Source organism: Littorina saxatilis, linkage group LG15, assembly GCF_037325665.1.
Source record: "Littorina saxatilis isolate snail1 linkage group LG15, US_GU_Lsax_2.0, whole genome shotgun sequence".
Classification (NCBI taxonomy): domain Eukaryota; kingdom Metazoa; phylum Mollusca; class Gastropoda; order Littorinimorpha; family Littorinidae; genus Littorina; species Littorina saxatilis.
In genome coordinates, this window is record NC_090259.1 from 21,196,347 (window position 1) to 21,216,200 (window position 19,854).

The following is a 19,854-nucleotide window of genomic DNA, read 5'->3' on the forward strand; positions in this document are numbered from 1 at the left end:
GAAAACATGAGTGAGCGTAGGAGTTTCAGCCCATGAACGAAGAAGAACACACTTTTGACATTATGTTTTCCTATTCAATTACCCAACATTTCTCACAACAGTCAGCATTTCCTTTTATGTGAAAGCACACCGTTCATTAAAGAACAGGAGTGTCATACTGCTACTTGTCACAGTGCGATAACTGTCAGTACAGTGGAACCCCCTTTTAAGACCCCCCATTTTAAGACTCCCTCCTTTTTAAGACCTTGTTTTCTCTGTCATTCTGTTCATAGCCTCTGTAAATTGACCCCCATTTTAAGACTCCCTCCTTTTTAAGACCCGATTTTTTTCATATTTTTGGAGGTCTTAAAAGCCAGGGTCCCCACTGGTTTTTAGAAACAAAATTCCATGACTTTTCCATGACTTTCCATGAGCCTCAATAACATTTTCCATGACTAGATCCACAGGTCGCCATTTCCGAACACGCAAACTTTTGACGTCTTGTCACTGCCAGTTTTGACACTGGCTTGCTTTGCACTGAATTTGAGTCAGTTTCTACGCAGTGTCTCTTCGACAAGCAAGTCAAGCATTTGCTACGCAGTCAGATTATCGGTAATGTTTGCTGGTCCTGTCATTTCACTAAACTGGACCAGCCACCGTTTGTATCCATCTGCACTTTCGTAAATTCCGTTTCGTAACCGTCACTGTGACTTGAACTGTCATTTTTTTCACCGCGATACACAGTTCATTGCGAAGATCTTCCTCGGTAATTCGTTCCAATTCCGCATACTTTTTGTTGTCAAGAAACAACTCGAAAGAAAGTTTCAAACTCATCATCCTCCATCTTGCTTGTCGAAGCGTTAAAGTACTTTATCGATGCAAAAACAAAAGCAGAAAACTTCGACGAAACCGACTCAAATGCAGCGCAGACGACACGACGAGATAACGGAAGGAAGTGAGCCTCGCTTTGGCTCAAGTGCCTTTAAAAATACTGTTATTCTCGTATGCAAATACGAACAAGAAGTTGGTCATACGAACAAGCCTTGTGCTGGCGACGCAAATCGCCGCTAGCTGGCAAAGGGGGGGAAATGGCTGGGCGACGAAAATCGCCGCTGGCGTGCTAAAGTTGGTTGTTTTTTTTTTCTTTCTTATTTTTGTTAAATTCCATGACTTTCCATGGCTTGAATTGAAATTCCATGACTTTCCAGGCCTGGAAAATTAAAAATCAAATTCCATGACTTTCCAGGTTTTCCATGACCTGTACGAACCCTGTAAAAGGGGGTTCCACTTTACTAAACTCTTTCATCCTTGCATTACCTGTGCTTCGAGATGGGAGATCTTGTCGCTCCAGGTCGACTTGATTTCTGTCAGCTGTTGTCGTGTCTCTGAGAGTTTCTTCTCCAGTCCCTCACGCTGTCAAGTAAAATTCAAAGTTCAGGATGAATTAGTCTGATTTAACAGATTTTGGACAATATCCAAGATAAATGATTCATCCATCCCTTCAGAGGAGTCATCTGTTTATTCATTCCTTTCTTCCGATTCAATTATTCACTCATTAGAGTTCATCCTTACTGTCACTCTGTTTTCATATTTCATTCATCATACTGACAATCCCACAGGCTGTTTCAGAAGAAAGTAACATTCCTTCACACAACACACAAAGACATGGGTGCAACCTGGAAAATTCCAAAAACCGGCAAAAGTTGGGGTCCAAGCTTTTTTAGTATTTAAAATGCCAAAAAAAAACTCTCCTGGAACAAAAACATCGGCAGCCGATGAAACCAAAAACCGGCTGCCGGCGTGTAGCCGGCAGAGTTGCACCCATAGCCCAGCCTTTATCTAGATGGAACAGAAGTGATTTTTCCATTTCTCTCATTTATAATCACATTTTCTCATTCAGTTGGCACATTCGTTCAGCCACTCAGTAGCTCATGTACTAAAAAAAACCAAATAAAACAAATAACCAATAAAATTAAACTCATTCAATCACAAATCTACAAATTGATCAACCCAAACCAGTAAGTGGAGTGAAGGGAGGTTATCATTACCTCTGCTTGAAGGGCCGTAACTCTGTCGTCACCGGATAAACTCTGACCGGTCAATCGTTTTTCCAGGGTGTTGACTCTCTCCTGTAGGAGATTGATGTGATCCTCCTTCTCTTCCAGCAGTTTTGACGTCTGTAAAGAAAGTAGATGAAAAATGGGGGGAAATGAAAAAAACCGGTATGGGGTCGACAAAGATATGTTATGTGTTGGTGTGTGCAGGCTATCTCACTGTTTGTATGTGTGAACATCTTTGTGCATATAGCTGCCTTTTTGTGTCGGTACATGTCAAAATCTATGACAGGTTGTCAGACTTGTTTTTTATGTCCATGTGTGTTTAACAAGCAAAATCCACAAAAAACTCAAACAAACCAAACCAAACGGTAAATATTGCACACACAGAAACAGTAAGCAATTCAGCATTATATTGGTAACCAAAGACATGCTCTTTTAAATAAAAGAAACACGATGTGCTGTTGTTGTTTTTTGCAAATGATACAATATGCTCTGCATGTTTTTTCACATACTAGTGACTACTAGTACTAGGAACAACGTTGTTGTTGATAATTTTCATCAGGAATTTGCTGTTCACTTCTTCTTCAGCGTTCCAGAATTTTTTTGTGGTTACGTATGAGCTCGTTTGCCCATTTGGGTTCCCCAAAATATACTCTGAGAGCATAGTCAGCTTCACTCCGCTTTCGTTGAGTAGGCATGCTGGGTATTTTCGAGTTTCCATAACCCACCAAACTCCGACATGGATTACAGGGTCTTTTCCATGCACACTTGGTCTTGTGCTTGCGTGTACACACGAAGGGGGTTAAGTCACTAGCAGGTCTGCCCATAAGTTGACCTGGGAGATTGGAAAAATCGAACTCACGACCTCCCGATTAGGAGGCCGACGTCTTACCACCACGAGAAACGGTCTCGTCAATCCCAGATTCATTGCAAAAAGAAGTGACATTTCTGCTTGCAACAGCAATAAGCATTATCATCTGTAGATAACTATTATTATTGCCTCCTTATGCAGACTTTCAAAATGCTGCAATTGTACCCCTTAATTCTTCTGGTGGCTGTATCTTGCCTTTTTATCGCTAAGAACACACTTGTTTGGTTTGCTTTTGTTTTGTTGTTGCTAAGAACACACTAGATAACTCGCAGATTTTCTTATTTGGGTGGAAGCCTATTGGTATGCTAAAGTAGTTGTAGCCTGAAATTTTAGCAATTATGAAATATAACAAATGATCTGAATGCCATTCTAATTTGCATTCATCACAACACTATGATCAAATGCCTCAAATGACACCAAGAAACGCTTCTATATATTGCAAACATTCATACAGGTATTCTAAATGTCTGATTGGCAGAGCTGGTTAGTTTCACTGATGACAACACACGGTCAAATTAGACTATATTCATGATCATCATGCACTTTTATTATTTGTATATGTTTGAGAGAATTGTTAAAGCTAACTTGTACTAGTCACACTAACTTTAAGAAATAAGGGAGACAGTAAGGTAAATTCTGTGTATGCTGTACGTTATGTTTATGTGTATATAAATGAATTAAAAAAATTTAAACAAAATTTAGATAAAGAAATAAGTTAGACAGAACATAACCACAATAATGAAGCAAACATATCTTTACTGTTACATGTAACGATATAAAAACATACGTTCTGCAATCTACAAACCAAGGTTTCGATTCTGCCAAAGCTAAACAAATACTTGCAACTCAATAATAATAACGAAAGAAAAGTTAAGGTCAAGTCAAGGCACAGTGGTACCTGTGATGTGGGGCCCCTCTGATGAGCGGACACCTCCCTTAAAAGGACACATTCTGAGGTCCCGTTGTCTATTATCTCTACCAAAATATACCTGTCATGACAGGCCACCTGCAATGTAGGGACACTTTTTGTTGGGTCCAAGGGTGTCCTTTCATCACAGGTACCACTGTATATATACAGTTTGGATACACAGGCATCAGTCAAGTCAAACAAAAACGACAAATGGGAACCAGAGAAGTTTTCACCCAATACCTGCTGGCATCAAATCATTGAAAAATAAGGATAATTATCTGTGCAAACTGAGCTTCATAAACTCATAAAAAGAACAAACAACAATAAAGCCAAGACAGTTTAACTAACAGCACTTGCGCAACCTGTTCTGAGAGGCAAAAGTCCATTAAACTGTCCATTCTTCCGTTGCAAAATTGACAATTTCCAGAAATAATTTCTCTCAGGTTTTTATGGGCTGTGGAAGAGTTGCTTTTCCTTGGAAACACTGAGGCAAATAAACCCACATGACACTGTAGGCCAAACCCTTAAGCTAGCAGCATGTCTACAATCGGTTGAGGGGGCCTGGTAGCTCAGTTGGTAGAGTACGGGACTTGTGATCGGAAGGCCGCAGGTTCGAATTTCGGGCCGGGACGGGTCAACTTTATGTGCAGACCCAGAGATGGAAGCCATGTCCCACCCCCGTGTCACCACAATGGCACGTAAAAGATATCGGTCATTCTGCCATAAGTGCAGATGGCTAATACCACCTAAACACGCATACGCTTTGTGTATCTCGTTAAAAGCTGTGAGGGCGTGAAACTCGAATCATATAACCCATATCTTGTCCCTAAGAGGCGAAATATTTAGCCTGTAGGACATAAAGCATTCTCTCTTTCCTTTTTTACAATCAGTCGGCAATCTTTGCACTGATTGAGGCACGCGATCGCATCAACACTGAATAGTCAGCTCCAATGTGCATACTTTTAGAATATGCAGAAAACGCAGACTGGAGATAATTTTCACTAGGATGTCAGTCGATTGCTTGACTCCGATACTACGTGGGTTTATCTGCCTGAAAATGTCCAAGGAAATGCAACTCTTCCACAAAACATTCTAATGAGCGTCCTGGGGTGATAACGCGAGACAACTCCTGTGATCTTGCCGCGAGGTGGCGCCAGTTACCAGCCGAAAGAAAGAAGGGGCATAACCTCACCAGAACCGACCATTGTCTGTTTACCGTATAAAATGCACGACTTACACACGAACTGTTACCAAACCGATATGCTATTTGGGACCAATGTAAGTTTTTTAACCTTTCTCGTGTGATCTTGCCGCGAGGTGGCGCCAGTTAGCAGCCGAAAGAAAGAAGGGGCATAACGTCACCAGAACCGCCCATTGGACAGTTCTTTTCAAGCATTGTTTACTGTCAAACCTCTCATGTTGACAGGCCTTAAACACACGTGTGACTGGTCATTACACATCTGTTTGGCTGGAGAAAAATGTGTTTGAGTAAAATTGTTCTTCCAGTCAATCTCTCTTGGGCCACATGTTTTCAATACTGCATTTCTGTCTTTACCTTTTTTTCTCCAAATGAAAACAAAAAATCAATAAGCACATGAGACAATTTATAAATTCTGCCAAATGAAGATAGTATACCCACTAGCTAATCACACATGCTACACAATCAACTGTTTCTGTGCTCTAGTTCTGAGGATCACCATTTTTTGCCACAGAAGTTTTCAAAAGTCTGTGATGAGCATCGTACATCTACAAAATGTGTCGCAGCAAAACACACACATTAAGTACAAATCTCAGTACAAGCCTTCACTAATATTACCAACATTTTTGTCACATCACAACACACAGGTGAAAATGTTTTACAGTGTTTTACACTGATTCAGGCTACAGTGCTGTGTCGTCACTTCTAAGCTAGCATGCACATTAGGGAAGAGAAAGGGAAACAAGCAGGGATACATTTTCAAAAACAAAATATAGCAATCTAATCTGTTTAGCACTCTTCTGCTCTACTTGTCTCTGTCTACAATAATGCATTATATATTTCTAAGGACAGTCAAATAACACAAATAGAAAGTGTTTATGTGTGTGTGTGTTTGTGAATGTGTGTGTGTGTGTGTGTATTGGGCAGGGGGGGGTGTCTGACTGTCTGTCCATCTTTCTGTGTCTTTGTGTGTGTTTTTGTCTGTCTGCCTGTCTGTCTTCTCTCTTTCTCTGTGTGGGTTTTGTCTGTCTGTCTGTCTGTCTGTCTGTCTGCCTGCCTGCCTGTCTTGTCTTTCTGCCTGTCTACATTTGCCTGTTTGTGTTTTTATGCCTATTTGTTCATCAGCAACCAATCCTAAGAAACAAAGGTTAAACAGCAACACTGACAAAAAAAGCATCAAGCAAATCTCTAAATCTCACCTGATGGGAAGCCTAAAAAGAGGGATAGGACAATAAAACTCGTTAGACAAAACAACATCAGGTAAGTAAAAACTGGAAATTTGATCCAAAGCAGCATCTTAATCTCGGGTTAATTGTCAGGTCATGCTTCTTGTCACTTGACCGCATTGGACAGTTTGTAACCTTAAGAAGGAAGTTCCAATGTCCTTTTAAAGAAGAAAACTCCCCTGCAATATGACTAATAACTGTAGATAAAGACGCTGCTTAGAGAATAGGGGACAGGGGTGGTGAATTGGGCAACTTTTTAAAGTCATGCTTCGGTGGGGAAAAAAACTGACGATAATTCCATGCCTGATCCATGCATGAACTGAACATTATGGAAGTGGGGAGGAAAGGGGGGAGCGGGGATCTGTAGTCCGTAACTTGTACAAAAAGATTAACAGAAGAGTTCCCTGCACATGGGTTTGGGTGGTGGGTGCAATTTATTTTCAAATTTTTTTTATAGAATAATAATGATAAGTAAAAAAGCTAACCGTTTGCAATCAAGCTACTGTATAACCTTATAACAGCAAACATGCAATACACCTACATGTACTTGACCCCAGCAGGCATGACTAATAATCTTTATCCATCATGTTACTGAAGCTCAACCTGGTGTTAGTACCAACCCAAACCTCTAACACAGTCAACCTCTGATAATCTAAACACTTCAGTTCCCGCGGCATAGTTCCGATTGAACACTCTGGGAGTGACGTGAACTTCCTGAAAAAAGAACGACCGTTTCAGATTGACTCAGTGGAACGGTGAACCTCACATGGGGGCTGAATTGAGTTATTGCTGTTCCCATCTTTTTATTCTGAATTAACACACACAAATCTGGATTGGCAGACTGCCTGGTCTCCCTTGATGTTGAGAATAATAATTGTGTTTTTGTAAATTGTTCATCTTCCTTTGCTTGTGCATATTTTTGTTGTGTGGTGTGTGTGTGTGTGTGTGTGTGTGTGTGTGTGTGTGTGAGTGTGTGTGTGTGTGTGTGTGTGTGTGCGGGTGTGCGTGCATGCGTAGGTGTATGTGTGCATGCATGCATGTGTGTGTACATGCACATGTCTGTGTGTGGATGAATGTGTGTGAACGCTTGCAAAATCAATTCCGGACTGTAAGTGCCTGGATTATCAGAGGACAACTGTGCACTAAACAATTCCCATGGCTAAAGCGTAACAAAGCATCAAAACTGCTCCATATATAATGTTTCCTGATTAAAAAAACAATTGTTGCTATCCCCGCTCAAATTGATAGCATCAAGAAGAATAAGCTCACTGCAAATATCGTACATTACAACTTTCCACGTTATATCAAAGCTACGAGCCAATCTTGTTTACTCAAACCACAAGCTTCACATTTCGTACCAAAATGTAATGTGCAGTCTAAAAAGCTGGCTGCAAGTGACAACACCTGTGCCCAATGTTCTGAAGCAGAAAAAGACTGGAATACTTACTTACAAAACTAACAGTTACATCACACAACTAGAAAACATAAACTCACATTCCTCCATGGCACTTTTCAAACACAATTTACACACGGCTAACACAACGACGACTCACAAAGACCGATAACAAGTAAAACATTCGCAAAAAGTGAGCAGGTAAAACAAAAATACCTTATTTCTGTGCATTTCTGAGCTGTGTTCTAGTGCTCTGTAGTTGTTATCTAGTTCCGATAGCTGATGGTTTAATTTGGCGATCTGGCTCTGTTTCTGTAACATAAGATATGCAATGCTTTAGTGTCCATTGGAAATTGTCCCTTGACGGCTCTTAAAATGAATAAATCAATAAAGCTTAAAAACATCAAACATACTCAAGACTCAGTCACTCCTTTTCACTCTTGTACCTTTTGTAAAAGACACACATGTGCACGAACTCTCTCACACACAAACACACGCAATTGACAATAGAAAATAACATATGCAGCATGGGACAAAGTTCCTTTCAAAGTTTTAATACTTTTATATGTTCAACATCACAATGACAGTGTAAGACAAACCTTACGATGTCAGTGTCCAAATCAGGAAACGATTATACACGTGTACTTAAAATCTATACTTAAAACATGCAAACAGAGAGCAACTACACATCCCTTTGCTAACAACCCCCCCCCCCCCCCAACTTAAACAAAAACAAAATCTTCACCCACCTCTGTCATTTCACGGGTGAGCTGGTCTACTCGCTTTTCAAATGCTGACTTCTCTTTGGAAAGCGAAGTTACCAGCTCTGCACGTTCATTGTTGTCTTCTGTTAATCGCTCACTGCAAGCAAAACAAATCAATCAATCAATGAGTCTTATATCGCGCATATTCCGTGGGTACAGTTCTAGGCGCTCTGCAGCGATGCCGTGTGAGATGACATTTTATACGGCCAGTAGATTGCAGCCATTTCGGCGCATATTTACCTTTCACGGCCTATTATTCCAAGTCACACGGGTATAGGTAGACAATTATTAACTGTGCCAAAGCAATTTTGCCAGGAAAGACCCTTTTGTCAATCGTGGGATCTTTAACGTGCACACCCAATGTAGTGTACACGGGGGGTGGGTTCGGACACCGAAGAGAGTCTGCACACAAAGTTGACTCTGAAATAAATTTCCGCCGAACCTGGGATCGAACTCACGCTGACAGCGGCCAACTGAATACAAATCCAGCGCGCTACCAACTGAGCTATATCCCCGCCCCAAAAAACAAAAAAAACACAGTCCGTACAAGACACACCCATCACTCCCTCCATACATAAGCAATTTGATTAATAAAATCAATACATTTAAAAAAAACATTTGTCTAAAACAAGACACATCCATCCATCCATACATACATACATGAACAATATAATCAAACGAAATAATACATTTTAAAAACATTCTTCCAAGTTGATGACCAAAGAAATAAATTACAGCTGCCCTTTTTTTTTAACAGCATCAAAAACATCATCATCATTATATCAACCACCACCACCACCACCACATCATATGAACCATCACCACCACCAAACCACCACCAACAACAACACAGCCCATCATCTTCACCACACTTGCCATTCTTTTTCCAGGGTGTCAGCTTTTTCTTTTGTCTTTGCATAGTCTGTGTCCAACTGTTTCTCTCTGCTCTGCGTAGACGTTAGAAGCTCTGATTTGGTTTCCAGCTCCTTGCGACATTTTTCCAGTTCTGTCTGTGCCATTATCAACTGAAAAAACAACCCACAAAATGATTATATTAATGCCATTTTTGTCTGAATTTTATCATGTATTTGTAACTCATTCACAAAGTTATACCATGACTTATTGATATTTTTCATTGTACATGATTTATTGTGAGTTGTGCATCTATAAGGGGAGAATGTGTTGGTGAAAGTTTATTGTTACATTATTTTTGGTAGAATATATACATATGTATTTGATGTTTAAATAGTACGGTTTTTATTCATAGTTAATATGTAAAGCACGGAGAGCACAGTTCACTGTGGTCCGGGCTATATAAGCTCTCATTATTATTATTATTATAAAGAGGAAAGCAAAATACTCAATGAATAACATTGGGGAACAGAGAGTTTGGTTGACACCTGATTCACCGTACAACTTAAATATGATAACGCACAGTTGTTCTCTCATTTTTGTAAGAAAACACAGCATGTACAAATTTGAACATTTATCATCTTTGCTAACAAAACTGTTTCTCACTCACGCACAAACATACAGACACACAAACGGACAGACATACAGAAACACTCACTAACTCACTCACTCTCTTTCTCTCACTCATTCACTCGCACTCTCTCTCTCTCCCCTCCCTTTCTCTCTCCTCTCTCCGACTCTTACCCCTCCCTCCATCTTCCTCTCTCTCTCTGTTGATGCCCAGGACAGTTTAACTTTAAGTAAAGACTTTACAGAAATAGTTTGCTTTTTAACTTTTTTTGCGTGTGTGTGTGTGTGTGGGTGTGTGTGTGGGTGTAAGTGAGTGTGTGCATGCAGTTCTGTTAGCACTCTGTTTGGTTGTTGGTGTTAATGTTTGAATGTACTATGTATTGCATGAACTCAAACCAAGATATATTCCTGTGTAATGCACGTGGTTGAAATAAAATCTTATGTCTTATGTCTCTTAACTCCAGACACCTTCACCAGTGATAGGGGAGTACAGACATTGTTGTTGAGTGTGCAAACTCTCCTCACTCACAGAATGAAAGTAAACATTCACTCAAAAGTGGACTGCATGCATACCAATCCCAGCACCGAAAAACATATATATTAAACAGAGAAAAAAGGTGCAACACCGTTTTAAACATGAAACTATCTTCTTCTTCTTCTTCGTTCATGGGCTTAGACTCTAACGTTCACTCATGTTTTCAGCACGAGTGGATTTTTACGTGTATGACCGTTTTTACCCTGCCATTCAGGCAGCATACGCCGATTTCGGGGGAGGCATGCTGGGTATTTTCGTGTTTCTATAACCCGCCGAACTCTGACATGGATTACAGGATCTTTTCCGTGCGCACTTGGTCTTGTGCTTGCGTGTACACACGAAGGGGGTTAAGTCACTAGCAGGTCTGCACATAAGTTGACCTGGGAGATCGGAAAAATCTCTACTCTTAACCCACCAGGATTCGAACTCACGACCTCCTGATTAGGAGGCCGATGTCTCACCACCACGCCACATGAAATGATCAACCTCAGTGTTTCAAATACATATGCACACATACACAAACTTTTTTTTTCCTGAAACAGTCTGATAAGTTATAAACTGAACTGAATAGTTCACCATTTACACATTAGATCTTCAGCTAACGTTATTGTTGTTTTAAAACCTCAGGCATACTTTTCATCCCTTCTATAATTATTAAAATTAATATCCTTCACTGAAATCAAAAGCAACTGTATTTATAAAGAACATCATGATGCAAAAAGAACAAATAAATTTTTGTTATTATAAAAAATTTAAAAAATAAAACACAGAATATTGGATACACTAATGTATTCAAAACCATGAAGAAAACAAAAAAAGTCAGAAAAGTCACACCATTACCCTTCATGCCACAGCAACTTTTCATGCTTTCGTGCAAGGAAAATACCTGAACCGACATGGCAAAACCAGCGCTCTCATTCCCAAAACCAGTGCAATTATTCCCAAAACCAGCGCCAAACAATTAACTTTATCCATAACAGACCATGTGCTTCACTTTTGCAAGTTCTTGCACAGTGAAGTCTTGTATTTCGTCGGAATCCAGTTCCCGTTTGAAAAATGTCTCACGATATTCTTCAGCCACCTGTAACTTTTTGGCCAGTTCTTGTTTGTCCTGCATGCACACGTACACGCACACACAAACATATGCACTGTTAATTGGTGAAAGAATGATAAAGGGTTCATTTATCACAAGATGGCAGTGTAAAAAAGCCCAGAGAAAAATAAAAGCCACCACAGATGATCGTTGTTATATGATGCTAGATTTAAAGTGTTATTTTTGTCTGTGGTAAAAAACACACAACGGTAAGTACATATATCCACACCACAAGACAGCTCTTCTCATACCTAAACCAACTTGTGCTTTTAGGTCAAGATGTCCAACTACAACTATATTTACTTTCTCCTACACTACCTAAAACTTTACCCAGTCATACAAAATTGAGGACTATTTTGGGATAAATGAAAGCAAAACAAAAAAGCTGCATGTACATGTAAGAAAATAAGAAAGACAGAACTTTTCTAGCAATGAAGAAGCTGTACAACCTCAGTGAACAGGGAACAACTAAAGGATTATTATAGCAACAACAGAGTTAAACAAATATTTAAACTTATACAGACACAAGCCACAGTAAAATAACAAAAGCATGACAAAACACCAGACAACAGTTGCTACACTACCAACCACAAGAACAGTCCATTTTTTATTTGTTTTGCTTACCTTATCAAGGGCAAGTTTATCCTCCTGATATCCAGAAATCAACTTGTCTCTGTACGCTTCAAATTCTGCCTTTTGTTCAGACAGCCGCTGGTTTAAAACTGAAAAAAATGATGAAAACGTTTGTAAACTTATGAGCCATGTAAAAAACATTTAAGTAACAGTCACACTACACAAGCATTTACACTGAGACTTGTGGGTGTGAGAAAACTAAAGAAAAAGAAGGCCGGAAAGAAAAGAAAATACTTTGGCGATTTCAACAACAGACCCAAGTAGTACACAATGGCATGCACACTATGCATATGATATTGTAACTCCACAGCTTTTCTTCAACCAGTTTAACGATAGCTATCTCTCTTAAAAAACATGAAAAATAAAGTTCTTGGTGAACAAACCAACCATCCTCATGTTGCTTCGTTTGCCTTTCCAGCTGCTCCATTGTTTTGTTCTTGTCTTTAATCAGTGCGGCCAGATCTGAAACATGATAAAACTGCTCAATCAGAATAATTTCTGCCGCATCCATTTACATTACACTACAAACTGGCTGCTTAACACGCATGTACACATTTGTAAAAATGCCATCTTCTTGAGAAAGTGAAACATCAGACAAAAATTTAAATAAAATTAAAAAAAATTAAAATAAAACCACACGCAAACAGTGCAATGCAACAATAAAAAAAAACCATTCTTTTTCTTGCGGATCGCCTTTTCACACTGGGATTTCAGCCCTGGGGATAAAGCTGGTGGTCTTACGTAGAAGCTCCACAGGTAGGTCTGTAAAGCTTCTCTCGGAGGGTCGTCGGGCTCGGCAAAGTCTCACTCTTCAGGGGCTTGGAGGCTCCTGCACTCCTGTAGGATGTGGGCTGCGTCTTGTTCTGCCTCTCCACAGGGGCACATGGGGGAGGGCACGGCACGCAATTTCTTGTGCAGATGTTTATTAAAGCACACGTTTATCTGGCTTAGATGGTGCTTTACAACAACAAAAACCCAGCACATTTCCATCTTTCCGACAGATACTGACCACTTATGTTGCCCTCCATCTTTTTACACTGCTCCGTGCGTTTGGTCAGCAAGGCCTTCAGATCTTCCTTGGACATGCTATTGTTCCTCCCCTAAAAAATCACATACAGAAGCAAGTAATATGAAGTTTCAGATGTTTTCGTCTTACCCATCCCAACATGTCTACTTCCACCTACCATGTAGTAACTTTCAATTTATTTTTAAAGTCCACCAATAGTAGGACTTGACCAGCGGGCAATTTCCTCTTCTGTATTTTCATGCACAAACTGATCAATAACTGAACAATGTACAGATAAAAAAAAAAAAATGTATCAAGCAAAAATAAACCAATCTTTCAGCTGCCTGCGTCAACAAATGTACAAACTGATCAATTGCTAAATGATGTACAGAAAAAGATAACACTGTCTCAAACAAAAAAAAACTAATCTATCAGCTGCCTGCATCAACAACTTTTCAAAATGCATACGAAATTTGCTAGGAACATATAACGGAACACTCTCACAAACTAACTCACCACCTTCAACAACAAAACCGCTATGAGCTATCAACCCACTCATCCTAGAATACAAATAAACAAGAAGAGCAAACGCTCGATCGAGTCACTTTCGCAGTTCTGAATATTATATGAGGCATCAGATGGACAAGAAGAAATTGCTATTCACAACACAATGAGTCACGTTCACATAAAATTTGAGCCCGGTCACTTTTATAGTTTCCGAGAAAAGCCCAACGTTAAGTTGTGTGTTGCCGAACAGAAAAGGCTAGTTATCTCCCTTGTTTTTCTGATAACGTTCGTAAAAGGCTACAGATGTAAATACTTTGACGTAAAGAATAATCCTACAAAGTTTCAATCACATCCGATGAACTTTGTCAAAGATATAAAATGTCTAATTTTTCCTTTGACGCTGACCTGTGACCTTGAAAAAGGTCAAAGGTCAACGAAACCATCGTTAAAGTGTAGAGGTCATTGGAGGTCACGACTAAACAAAATATGAGCCCGATCGCTTTGATAGTTTCCGAGAAAAGTCCAACGTTAAGGTGGTGTCTACGGGCGGCCGGCCGGACGGCCGGCCGGACAGACTAACACTGACCGATTACATAGAGTCACTTTTTCTCAAGTGACTCAATAAAAACTCTCAGCCACACCCCCCCCCCCCACACTACACACACACACAAAATCGGGCATGAGGTCCAGAAATGATGGCAAAAGCATGCAATCTGGAGATCTCAAGAATATTCTCTTGGGCTCCAAAAGACCTGGAAAATAGCCGATAGAATGATGATGTTGGGAACTAACTCTGTCAAAATGTTATGGGCTGTGAAGAGTTGCTTTTCCTTGAAAAAAGTGGGGCAAACAAACCTGCATATCATTGTAGGCCAATCACTAGTAAGCAGTGTGTCTCCACACATGGTAGGCGGTCCCACAATGTGCTTGTTTGCCCAATTTGTTCTCAAAGAAAAACAATTCTTAAACCACCTATACAAACCAGACAGAATTATTTCTGGAATTCATCTATTGCCGAAAATGTCATGTTTGAGAATCCAATGAAGTAGCTAAGCAATCCAAACAACCAGCGAACTACAGTGGAACCTCCCTTTTAAGACTGTAATTTTTCAGATTTTCTGTTCATCACCTCTGTAAATTTACCTCCATTTTAAGACTTCCTCCCTTTAATTTTAAAGACCTGATTTTCTAGGATTTTTGGAGGTCGTAAAAAGGGGGTTCCAATGTAGCAAGGCAACCAACCAACCAACCAACCATCCAGCCAGCCAACCAACCATCCAGCCAAACAACAAGAAGACAAGCCACCAACCCCTGAATCTTCAGAAGGAGCAGGTGATGATGGTGCCAGTCGTTCCATGGAGTAAGCGGCCTTGAGGTCACCCCCACCACCCCCGCCAGCAGGGGGCTCTTTGGACACAGGACTGTGGACAGCTGTGGGCGTTGCTGAAAGCATATTTAGAACTAACATTTTAATGCATCACAAATACAGACGCCTTTTGGAATGGAAGAGCTACATTTGCGTTATGGTCTTACTTCAATATTTCATTTGATCTCATCTCATACTCGCTTATCCCGTTGCTGGAAAATTACATCATTTCCTCCCAATGTTGCTAATATATATTAGCAAGAAGAGTCCTGCTACACAAGAGAGAGAGAGAGAGTGTGTGCGTGTCTCTCTCTCTCTCTGTGTCTCTGTCTGTCTGTCTGTTTGTGTGCGCATGCATGCATGTGTGCGTGTGTGTGTTTAGGTATATAATCAGCTGCCTCCACTTCTGATAGAATGAAGGTCTTTTATGTGCTGTGCAAACCCAACAGAGTTATTTGCAGAGCTCGTCTATTCACAAGTCTTACTCTTACCCGAGTCGCGTCGAACAGACCCAGGTAACGACGACAGACTAGGTGACCTGTCCCCAGCTTCCAATGTCCGGCCCCCATTCTCCTCAATCACCTTCTTCTTCAGTTTGGCAAACATCCTTCAGGGTATGGGTGGGTGGATAGGGGGGGGGGGGGGGTTAGAGAGGCTGGAGTGAAGTGGGAGGAAGCAGGAGTCGAGCACTTGGGCGAGATTGTGGCCTATCCCTGGAACATGCAGGCAGACAAACACTTCATCCACAAGTCGTAACTTCCATTACTGTATAATATTGGAAGAAAACGTTAAAAAAACACAAAAAAAGAAATCAGACTATTAAAATCTATTACAATGACTATTATTAAATTCATGAGCAGATGGATGCACTTGCTCTCTTCTGTGCCAGAAATCTACATCTCAGAGAACATTGCACGGTAGTAGACAAACAGACTGACAGACACACACACACAAAACTGTCCCTTTAATCTCTGTACATGTTACATTCTTCAACCTAGTGCTGATAGTGAACTCTGTAGGGCAAATTAACAGACATCAGGTCATATATATATATAGTCTATATATGAATATACTAGATGAATACCCGCTTCGCCGGGTACGGCTTCGCCGGGAAGAAGTCGAGCTGAATACCCGGCTGTGCCGGGGACCCGGCTTGGCCGGGTGTACACCGGCTTTGCCGGCGCACCGCACGAAGGAAGGGAGATAAATGCGCAAAACACTGGAGAAGAGTAAAAATAGTATAACGGGAATATGGATTGAGCGTTGTCGACAGTGACCTTCTAAAAATTGAAACGAGAATATGGATTGACGCCACACGAACGAAGGGAGATAAACGCTGAAAACACTGGAGAAGATAAGGAAGAGTTACTGGGAATGGATCCAGAGAAAAACCAAAATCGGTTCAGCGCTGCGCGCTCAGAGCACGTGTTGAAATACCTCATCGAGCAGGTTGTGTCCGGGGTCTACCTGAATATGCCCACCAAATTTGAAACAGATCCATCGAGAACCTTGGGCGTGCATCGCAGACACACACACACACACACACACACAGACACAAGTTGTATATATATATATATATAGATAGATCTGTGTTAACATGTTAGCATAATTCAAACATTTATTTTTGTGTTAGTTTGTGCACCATAGTGCTTAAAATCCATTGCTAATTTGCGTCATTGCTGTCATTAAAAAACCCACTGATTACCATAAGATTAAGATTAACTAACATAACAAAAGTATAGGCCAACAGCACAGGTCTACAAATTATTGAAAGGAGCCTTGAATGAAATGCACAGAATTACCTACAGGCAACATTATTTTCTTGGTGTCAACACAAACTGTTACCAGAACAAAGAAGTGTAATTACCTTCGGTGAATACACAGTGCACATCCTGTCACTATCATTTAGCCAATAAGCAGGTATTAGTATTAGCTGTGATACAGCAGCAGTGCAACAGCTGGCCCACCTCATCAATAAAACAAATATTTTATGTTTTTCCCTCTATCTTCGTCTCAGATTACTGTGGAAGTGGAACATGAATCAGTAGAACTAGAAGGAGGGGACTAGAGTTTGTGTGTGGGGGGAGCAGGAAGAGTCAGAGAGAGAATGAGAGTGTACATGGTTTGCTGTGCTTAACATGTAATGATGTATTACTACTATTACACAACATGCCTGGTGTATACATCTACATGTGTATCTGCCTTTGTGTACTTGTGCCAGATGAAAGTGCTAAAAAAAAGAAAGAAAAAACAGCCTTTCCTGATCTCATACCAACCCAATTTTTTCCTCTTTTTCCTTGGTGGAAAAAAAAATGTATTCTAAAAAAAAAAAGAATAAAAAAGGTAGCGAACCTACCAAACCATGTTTTTGAGTCCGTCTTTGGAAACAAATTTTTTAATTCTGTTGGCATAAGGTAACAACACTGGGTCATTACTGAAAGACCGCTCTTTTTGTTGTGAAACCCCCACAAATTAACGTAAAACATGTTTTTGACCATTTACCTTGATTAACAGTCACCTGCATCAGCTGGAATGGTGCAGCACAAGACATCTAGGGGCAAGATAGCCATAAAACATAACCTGTTCTGGGTATAAAATTATAATGATGGAATGGTCTTTATCCCAGTTTCCCACTCTTTATTATTGCCCTATTCTTACTCTTAGTTTTTGATGAATTTGAACCTGACCATTTTGCTGAGTCAATTTATTTTAAAGGGTGTCCTCATTTGAGCAGCTGTCAGTGTCCGTTTCACTTTCACTGTTTCAGTACGTGTCAAGTGAATACTCTGGACGATATCTTCACTTTGAAATGTGTGCCGATTCACGCGTATACAGACGGTTCAGCAACAAACGCCGTGGCCAATGGAGGAGCCGGTGTACTTGTCAGATCTCCTGAGGGGCACACTTCTACAGCAGGGATACCAACAGGAAAGTACTGCTCAAACTATGCAGCAGAAGTTCAGGCCATCATGCAAGCAGCCTCCATGATTCATGACTCGGAAAGTGAATGGCCCCAAGTTGTTTTCCTCTCTGATGCACTGTCTACCTTGGAAGTCCTTGCAGGAAACAAACTTCCTCGTCTGATGGAGAAACTCCAGGAGCTTGCCAAGACTCGACGAGTAGTCCTGCAATGGGTTCCAGCACACTGCGGAATACCAGGCAATGAAACAGCTGGATGAGCTCGCCAAATTCGGAGCCAGGGAGGAACAACCAGACAACCCGGTCAGCTTCGCTGAAAAGAATACCCTCGTGAAGGCAGCAATGCGACCACAATCCACGAGAGACGCATATCATCTCCTAGAACGATGGCAGCAAGTAGTGATCATGCGACTACGAACTGGTCACTGTCGCCTCAACGCCCACATGTTCAGGAAGCTGAAGCTGACCCCTTCACCAACCTGTCCCTGTGGTCTGGAAGACCAGACTCCAGAACATGTCTTAATGACATGCCCCCAACTCAAACCAATCAGAGACAAAGTGTGGCCAGCATCAGTCCCTCTCCGCACCAAACTCTATGGGAGCAGACAAGACCTGGAAGCCACGACGTCATTCGTCTCGCAGACTAAACTGATGGTGTGACGGCGAACGCAAGAAGAAGAAGAAGAAATGTGTGCCGAACAGTCACAAGCATATTTTAGCATAGAAAGTTTCAATAAAATCACACAGGTGTGAAATGGTTTAGTTGGGGTACAAATAGTGTAGCAAAATTGTTTTTGTTTCCCTGGTACAGCTATCAGTATCAGCTTTATAATTGTCAATTGAAGTCAATTTTGTCTACTGTCAGTGAGGGGAACTCGAATCTAACCCTAGCTATGGGCTGCAAAAATCATCATATCATTTGCCAAAATAGTCTTCTTCTCCTTCCATTTAGCAACTACGGTCATGAATGACCATTATTGTTGCATGGTGGGGCGAAGAGAGGTCAGTTAGAAATAATAAAATAAAATAAAATAAAAATAAAAGGGAAGGGATGTTACTGTAGGCATGATTGCCCCCCCCCCCCCCCCCCCCCCCAATGGTATGTGCAACAGCATACAGATACAGGGCCAGGGTTTCAGGAGTCAGGGTGTTCCAGTCTCTGACTGTGCGGGGGAAGAACGAGTTGCTGTTTTGGTCCGTGCGGCAGGGGATCCTGCTGTACTGCTGGTTGTGACCACGCCTTGATCTTGTCTCCAGTGTCTTGAGGTGTTTGCACCGGACGTGCATCTGGTTGCGGGTGATTTTTGCGAACGTGGAGAGGCGGCTGAAGTTCTTCTGTTCTGCAAGGTAGGCCACTTCAGACGTTCAGCATAGATGTTACGCTGGACGTCGGATGGTAATCGTTGATAGTCGTAGCCACTACTCCCCTGGGACAACTAAATCCTACACATAATTTCACCTGACTAGGATACAGGATCCCCTTTCGCTTTCTTTGCCGAGTCAACAATCCATACTGAAAAGACTCAGGTGATAATCATGACAAAGCTGCAGCTAACAGTTCCAACCCACTGCCTTACTGTGCTTGGAAAGAATACTCGGCACATAAAGCAAGACATTCTGGTACTTACCAGCCCGTTGATCGCCGGAAACTGGCACAAACACCCAAGAAACACCAATTCCTCCACACAGTGCCTGTGGTTTTCCTCAACTTTCGGCCATCACAGTTGTCACCGGAACTGATGTCATCGATCCAACTTTTTGATATTTCCAACCAAAAAATAACAATCGTTTTGGGAATAAGTACAATTTCCTTTTTGTGAAAAATAAACCAAGTCTTTAATTAGAGGTATTTTTATGTGTGTGTTTTATTTGTTGATCTAGCTCATTTACATATTTTGTTCTTGTCAGGAGTATG

At 41.0% G+C, this 19,854-nt stretch overlaps 1 protein-coding gene across 4 annotated transcripts in view; it reads right to left on the bottom strand.

The window, feature by feature from the left end:
- The window catches only part of LOC138948803 (golgin subfamily A member 1-like), a 35,410-nt gene extending 15,733 nt beyond the window's left edge, over positions 1-19,677 (bottom strand). Inside the window, exons 1-13 of one of the 4 annotated variants that reach the window (XM_070320427.1) lie at positions 19,568-19,677; positions 15,512-15,733; positions 14,964-15,097; positions 13,151-13,241; positions 12,529-12,603; positions 12,133-12,230; positions 11,410-11,526; positions 9,275-9,423; positions 8,384-8,495; positions 7,851-7,946; positions 6,215-6,226; positions 2,028-2,156; positions 1,297-1,392 (exon numbers count right to left, since the gene is read on the bottom strand). In XM_070320427.1, the coding sequence (XP_070176528.1) occupies positions 1,297-1,392; positions 2,028-2,156; positions 6,215-6,226; positions 7,851-7,946; positions 8,384-8,495; positions 9,275-9,423; positions 11,410-11,526; positions 12,133-12,230; positions 12,529-12,603; positions 13,151-13,241; positions 14,964-15,097; positions 15,512-15,626 (1,224 nt within the window). In that variant the 5' untranslated portion in view covers positions 15,627-15,733; positions 19,568-19,677. Of the gene's footprint in view, positions 1-1,296; positions 1,393-2,027; positions 2,157-6,214; positions 6,227-7,850; positions 7,947-8,383; positions 8,496-9,274; positions 9,424-11,397; positions 11,527-12,132; positions 12,231-12,528; positions 12,604-13,150; positions 13,242-14,963; positions 15,098-15,511; positions 15,734-19,567 lie in introns of all 4 variants that reach the window. The other 3 variants (XM_070320425.1, XM_070320426.1, XM_070320428.1) reach the window with 3 other exon arrangements.
- Between the last annotated feature and the right edge of the window lie 177 nt (positions 19,678-19,854).